The sequence below is a fragment of the Vipera berus genome, assembly GCF_964194415.1.
Source record: "Vipera berus genome assembly, chromosome: 17".
In the NCBI taxonomy this organism is placed as follows: Eukaryota; Metazoa; Chordata; class Lepidosauria; order Squamata; family Viperidae; genus Vipera; species Vipera berus.
In genome coordinates, this window is record NC_138220.1 from 3,904,325 (window position 1) to 3,911,637 (window position 7,313).

A 7,313-nucleotide genomic window follows, 5' to 3' on the forward strand; every position below is an offset into this window, starting at 1 on the left:
TTTTTTTAAAGTGTTTCCTTGCACAGCAATATTCTCCACAACGTTTGTCACTGTAGCTTCTAAAAATAATAATAATATTTTTTTTAAAAAAACAACAACTGAAAGAAAGGGCCACACAACAGAAAATACCTTTATTGATAATAATAATAATAATAATAATAATAATAATAATAATAATAATAATAATAATAATAATAATAATAATAATAATTATTTTATTTGTATAGTAGTATTGATTATATAGTCAGCCGGCAAGCAAAGATTCGGGGGATGAAATTAAGGGACTGTTGCACAAATAGGCGTGGCTCTTCTCCAGGCCACGCCCCCCCTCCTCGGTAGCCATTTTGTGAAAGCACCCAAGGCAGATCCGGCAGTGTCCCGATGCCCAGAATTGATCTTCCACGGAGCTCTGAGTTCTAGCTAGTGATCCCAGAAAATTAAAAAAAAACCTAGGGAAGGAAAAGGCTTAAAATACGTAGTGCCAAATTTGCACATCCTGGTGGAATGAAAGAGCTGAGATCCGGGGGGTGGGGTGGGGGGGAGAAGGAGACCTACAAGCAACCCCCCCCCAAAAAAATGAAGAAACATCGGACAACACACACACACAAAGGCAGCAACGAGGCATCCCGACAGGCCTCCGTTTAACTTTTTTTTTTTACTTTTTTTAATTTATTTTTTTTACTGTTTGTTCTACTTTTTGTCTACTTTTTGGGCCCGCTGGATCTCCAGAAACGTTTTGCCTCTGCTTTCGGGAAGCGTCTTGAAAAGATAAATGAAGGTGACCACGCAGAAGGGCCAGTAGACCAGCAGAGAGTAGGGTCCCAGCAGTAACTAGGAAAGGGACAGAACGACACAAAAGAGTTTTTCTAACCTGACAAGACTTCAAAAGTCCCTTCACCGGAAATGCAACTCCTTCCCCTTATTCATTTTTTTTTTAAATTCGGTTTGATAGCAACTCCGCCAGCTTGAACGAATCAGCTCTGTTGCTCCTTGCGTCTTTGCTTTCCCTCCTACGCTTGCCGTGAATCAATCTTGGGTGAACCTGGTTTGTATTCTAGCCCTCGAATGGGGTGCCGTCGCGGGGATTTGCAATCTAGCATCGCAACTCTGAAAACCTCGTGGGAGGTTTTAGACAGTGGGGGGGGGCGTGCAGAGGCCGCCGAGGGCCCCATGCAGTTGTAACCCCACCCACCCACCCACGTTCACACATGAACGTACCTCCAGCTGCATCAAGATCATCCCGGAGATGAAGCGAATGAACCACAGGGTGCTAAACCCAACGGTGAAAGCCAAGGCGCGGGTCGACTGCAGGAAAAGCTCACCCAGAATGACGAAAGAGATCGAACCTGGGGAAAACAAGGACTTAACCAGGATACAGTCTCCTGCCTTTAGCAGGGGGTTAGACTAGAAGACCTCCACGATTCTTTCCAGCTTGATGTGTCCGCCAGGTTTTGTTCCTTTGCTAGTTTTCGCAGACCACCACCACCACCACACAGACACTGCCGACGGGGCTTTCGGCATTATTCATCCCGTTCACCTACCTGGTCCTATCATATGTCCGATTAAAAAGATAATAATTAAGACCAGGCTTAGGAAACTCACTGGGTAGCTTTCCTCCTGCAGAAAGAAAGGAAAAAGAAAGAAAGAAGTCTCCGCTGGTTGTGCCCCCCCCCCGCGCAAGGGCAAGGTCAAGGTGGGGGGCTTAGGAAGAAGAGGAGGAGGGGGTTCCCCAGAGAAAGCAGGCAGCCTTCAAACCTGGAATTCCAGTGCGAAGGTTAAAAGGATACAGCTCATGCTACAGATCATGAAACCCATGATTAAAGGAATTCGCCGGCCCCACATCTCAATCAAATGGATCTAGGGAAAAGAAAAAAAAATCAAGGGGACAGAGGTATGGTGGGAGGGGGATCTCAAGGCAATGGGGATCAGAGGCCTGAACTCTCATGGGGCTGGCTGGTCCCCAGCACCTTGTGGTGGCTTTTCCCCAAGGCAGGTTAAAAAAAAAAAAACAAAAAAAAACCTGAGTTATCCGTTCTTTATTTCATGCAAGGAAGCAAGGTCAGGATCTTGCTGCCACTAGAAAAATTACAGCTTTTGCCATTTTTTTTTAATAAAAAGGATCCTTGGATTTTGTCCAGAATAGTACAGGATCCCTGGCTGCGGGGAGCGGGTTGGACTAGAAGACCTCCGGGGTCCCTTCCCCCAGTCCTGTGAAGTCTACATTGTGTGCTGAGCACCTTTTGAGGAAACAGAGTTGGCGGTCAGGAGAGCGTACAGCCAGGATTGCAAAACAACAGCTTCCCAAGCAGTGACAAAATCCTTCGGAATGCATTAACAAAAATCAGGTGAAGTATTAGAACCGCTTTATGAAGCCTGAGAATACTTAGAATTCTGCATCCAGTTTTGCTCAGCGCAGAGAAGAGCAACAAAGATGATCAGGGGAGTGGAGGCTAAAACACACAAGGAACGGTTGATGGAATTGGGAAGGACTAAGGGTGACACGATAGCAGCCTTCCAATATCTCAGGGGTTGCCCCAAAGAAGAGGCAGTCAAGCTGTTCTCCAAAGCGCCTTAAGGCAAAAGACAAGAAGCAACGGATGGAAACTAACCAAGGAGAGAAGCAACGTAGAACTAAGGAGAAATTTCCTGACAGTGAGAACAATTAACCAGTGGAGCCACCTGCCTCCAGAAGCGGTGAAGGCTCCAACACTGGAAGGTTTTTAGGAAGAGACTGGACAGCCATTTGTCTGAAATGGTCTGGGATTTCCTGCCTGAGCAGGGGGCTGGACTAGATGACCTCCAAGGTCCCTTCCGACTTTGTTTTTCTGTTATGGCCATCTCTGCCGAGCAGAGCCCTACCTCCGAACAAGCCCTTATTTCTCCTTCTTTAGATTCGCTCGGAGATCAAAATCTTTGCATTTATTTTGTTTTATTATTTTTTTTAATGCTGGGGGGGAGGGGGAGTGAGGCATTTCATCCTGGGCTTTTGCCCTGAAGTCAACTGGAAAAGCGAAACAGCTTACCGAGGTGACAAGGCTGATGATGATGATGATATTGAGGCTTAAAGAAATGACCTCTGAGATGCCTTTGGATAACCCCATCACTGCGTAGACTTTCTTGGTGTAAAAGAACATCTGTATCCGGAAGGGGGAAAAAAAAGAGGGATTGTGATGAAGATGACACTGGAAAACAAAACAAAAAAATTGTGTGGGGGGGGGGGTCAGGGAAAAGAGAAAGAAGGAGATCTGGGGTTTCTGCCTGTTGCAGAAGAGAAAGTAACTCGACAAAGGGTTTCAGTGTAACAAACAAACCCGGAGATCCATACTGTGGTTGGTTTGGGGTTTTTTTTGTCTTTAGTAAGGATTTGAGATAATATTTTTTTCCCTACCCCGGTGATGCCGGAAAGCTGACTTCCGGCCGTCAAGACGATGGTGGTGACTATGGGCCACCGGAAATTCTGAGTACATAAAAATTTCCAGAACGTCATCTTTTTCTCCTTAGCCACCAATTCGTAAAAGTCTTCTTCCTGGAGATCCTTGATCTCTTTCGTCACGTCCCCTTGGGCCCTCAAGCTTCTTAAAACTGTTTGGAAAGAGGGAAGACCGTGAAGACGGGTGCGGAGACAAGGAACAAATTTGCACCGTGCAGCCAACGAGGAAAAGGTGTTTGCTAAGGATCAGTGTCTCTTTACCTTCCGTTGCCTTCGTTTCGTTCTTCTTCTGGATAAAAATAAACCTAGGGCTTTCCGGGCAGATCAAGAGGAGCAAAATGGAAATGGTAGCAAAGATACCCAGTAAAATAGACATGAACGGGAAATCTGTGAAGGAAGAGGCATTATGGATGGACAATTTCAAGCACTGGGGAAATCAGGAGATCCGGGCACTTCAAATGCGTATATTTATTGCAACCTTCAAGTTAGAACAAGAATCTGACCAACTAACGGTCAAGGGAAATGGGTAGGCAACAAGAAAGGTGTTCCAAGGTGGGCTAAAATAATATCCTTTGCGTGTGTGCAGCGAATCGTGACTTATGACATGTTTGATCCCTGTTCTGTTCCAGCCTACGACTGTTTGAATGTCAGGGACAACCCCTTTTTATAGTCAACAGGCTTATTTACAAAGAAAACAAAAGTTCAAACAAGAGTTAAACAGGAATAACAGACCAGGACTCTAGCAGAAGATCTTCAAACGGTTGCCTTCAGCAACCAGCACCTCCCACACCTTCCCCTTTTATCAGCAGTCCCAAGGCGTGGCTTCTCATTGCCTTCTCCTCCTCTCACCGAATTGCCTCATTGCCTTTCTCTGTTCTACTCTGCTGGATTGCCTCCTGCTCCTAGCGTCCCTGAACAGATCCAGCTCTGAATCATCTACGTCCAATACCTCGTGCTCACACGTCTGAGTCTGATGAGGAACACAACAGGAGGGGCCAGGCTGAGAGTCCTGCAGTGCATCAGAGCCTCCCTCTGACACCAAAGGCTCTTCAAACCCCTCCTCCTCCTCCTCTTCAGAATCATCAGACTCAGCTGCCAGTATCACAGGCTGACGCTGAATCACAACAATCCCCTCCCTCAGGCTTAACCTACACTCTGCTGTTTTTTAGAATTGGTGCCTGCTGACATTTTTTCCCTTCCTCTTCCTGCCCCTCTGCCTTTCCTTTTATGACATGCCACTAAAGACAGAAAGGTGCCAGTGGGCCAGGATTTGCGCGCTGCTTGCAAGGGAACGATTCTGGCTCCTGCAAAAAAAAGTTTGGCGCAATGACAGTTCAATCAACGCACGTACCTTCTTTGTTCCCCCAAATGTTCGGAAGCCCAAGCATGTAACCTAATATAAGGCCGAGGCTGAAGAAGAGGGTTGAGGCTGCCGTCATGGATCCTCTTAGGGGGATGGGAGAGACCTCTAAGAGGTACAGTGGATCACAGCAAGAAAAGATCCCTAAGTCGGACAAGGAAATTGAACGCCGATGGGGGTCTTGAAGAAAGGGGCCAGCCTCTCCAGCACCCCAAATGGCAAATCTCAGCAAATCGATTACCTGAAGATATCCCGGCCATGAAATTGGCAAACAGGGTGAATGCCAAAAGATGGACGCTGTTAGAAACGCAGAGAAAAACTGAGGCGACGAAAGTCAGGCTGTTATTAAACAGCAAGAGAAACTTTCTGCAAAAGGAAAGCGGGGTGGTGGGGGGGGAAGAGGCAGGTGTGAAAAAGGTATTAGCAACCTCGTTTAACATTTAAAACTTTGGGTAGTACTTACTTACAACAGTGACCGTGCAAAGTTACGACGACAACTGTAAATAGGGACCTATGACCATTTTACACGTGACTCTGCCCACAGTCTGCAGTTCGATCCTGACCGGCTCAAGGTTGACTCAGTCTTCCATCCTTCTGAGGTCGGTAAAACGAGGACCCAGATATTTTTTTTGGGGGGGGGGGCAATAGGCTGACTCTGTAAAAACTGCTTAGAGAGGGCTGTAAAGCACTGTGAAGAGGTGTATAAGTTTACGTGCTATTGCTAAGTTAAGAATTGTGGTGATTCACTTAGCAACTGTGGCAAGAAAGGTTGTAAAATGGAGTCAAATTCACTTAAGAACTGTCTTGCTTAGCAACAGAAATTTGGGACTCCATTGTGGTCATACGTCAGGGTCTATGTGTGCAGTCCAGGGCAGGGGCAGGCAACCTCGGCTCTTTTATGACTCATGGACTTCAACTCCCAGAATTCCTGAGCCAGCTGAGGTTGCCTACCCCTGGTCTAGGGTAATGCCTGGAAAAGAGACCACCCGGAGATTCCTGCATAACATTTGCTTTGCTCTCTACACGTCTCCCTTCCCCAAATTGTTTTGCCACTTCTGTTACCTGCCGTATTTGTCCACCAGGTTTGCGAACAACACAATGCCAGTGAACCCCCCCATTGGGAACAATATGACAGCAGGCGATAAAACGAACCAGAAGTTTTCCAGCTGCATCGCTTCCTCCTTTGTCAAGTTGGCAATAAGGAACTTAGGGGAGGGGGAAAAAATGGAAAAATGAGTGAGATGAGGAAGCAAAGAAGAGAATTCCCATTCCTGGATCAGCCAGGAATTAAATTTAAAGCTTAACAAATGCTTAAAATGTAGCAGTGCTCTCTGACTTGCATCCCAGAACAGCTACAGGGGAAAAAAACCAAATGTAGCAGCGCACACGTGGACGGCCTTGCTAGTCAGCAAAGACTGGCGCGTGTGCAAAGGATATTGTGTGTGCAAACAGGACAGGAACCTGAGGGAAATCACACTCTCGTGCCCACCAGCTCCTTGGCACACCCTGGCACTCTCCCCTTTCAACGGAGAGAGACGTTTTCCTTCGCAAAAACACCAGCTTAAAAAAAAACCCTCCATTCCCGTCTTAGGAGAAGGAATGGAAAAAAAAGAAAGAGAGGGCCAACAAAAGAGAAAAATCTTGGCTGAGCCGAAACATTTGAGCAGGGTTAGCAGAGAGACCTCAGGCCAGGGGTTCAATCGGAGCTCGCCATGCCAGACAAACCCTGGTTTAACTTTGTGAGACGTACCGAAGCAGGGTGATGCACCAATAGGAGAGTGTAGCCATACTGGATGTGTCCGAGATACGAAACCGACACGGAGATAATTAATGTGCCGGTGAGCTTCCAAGAGAAGGAAAGCAAACGATGGTTATTGGAAGGGGGTAAAGCCACGTTTCTTTTTTTTAAAAAAAAAGGTAAATGGTTTTTATATCAGGTTTGACTTGTGTGTTTCACGGACACACCGAGAAAATATATTCCGGAGTGACAGAGAAATCCTTTTTAATTCTCTCGTTTCTGGGGAAGCCCTATCTCCGCCCTCTTTGCCCTGAAGGTTAAAATAATCGCAGCTCGAGAGAGCAACCATCTCGTTCTCATCCCAGCTTCTCCGCTATTCCAAACTCACATAATCTCGGAATATAGGTTTCGATTTCTCTTTGATTTCTATTCTTCTGGGGAGGCCAAGAGCAGCCCTGATGGAGCGAATAGGAAACAAGCAAAAAATTCCGTGAGCGTTCCTCCCCAACCTGTGCTCCCTGGTGGCCCCTGTTCCAAGGTAGACTGCTGCCGACCAGGGAGGCTCCACAGAGCTCATCAGCCTATTTGGGGAATGCCAATCTCCAGATTTGGCACTCCAGGCTGGAAAAAAAAGAAGAAGAAAAAAATCTAAGTGACAACTTACGGAGGTTTTTTCTGCATCCTGGCGTGCAAAGGGACAAATGCCGGATCTGCTCTGCCTGGTTTGGTTTCCAACGAACGCTGGAGCAGCTGATGGGAGCCAATCAGACAAAGGAGGCGGGAAC

General features: G+C 46.7%; 1 protein-coding gene across 4 annotated transcripts; it reads right to left on the reverse strand.

Moving 5' to 3' along the window:
* Positions 1-276: 276 nt before the first annotated feature.
* On the reverse strand, positions 277-7,210 carry LOC308675717 (solute carrier family 2, facilitated glucose transporter member 5-like). Of its 4 annotated transcripts, none has more exons than XM_081341234.1 (9): positions 6,541-7,210; positions 5,853-5,995; positions 5,032-5,156; positions 4,782-4,934; positions 3,692-3,817; positions 3,389-3,582; positions 3,024-3,134; positions 1,219-1,857; positions 277-831 (listed from the first exon to the last, which is right to left on the reverse strand). In XM_081341234.1, exons 2-8 carry the CDS (start codon positions 5,960-5,962, stop codon positions 1,750-1,752), a joined length of 927 nt encoding a protein of 308 aa, XP_081197360.1. In that variant the 5' UTR covers positions 5,963-5,995; positions 6,541-7,210; the 3' UTR covers positions 277-831; positions 1,219-1,749. The 4 variants fall into 4 exon arrangements, with proteins under 4 accessions (XP_081197360.1, XP_081197361.1, XP_081197359.1 ...); XM_081341235.1 differs by having other exon boundaries at positions 1,219-2,570; XM_081341233.1 differs by having other exon boundaries at positions 1,219-1,346; positions 1,542-3,134.
* Positions 7,211-7,313: the final 103 nt, after the last annotated feature.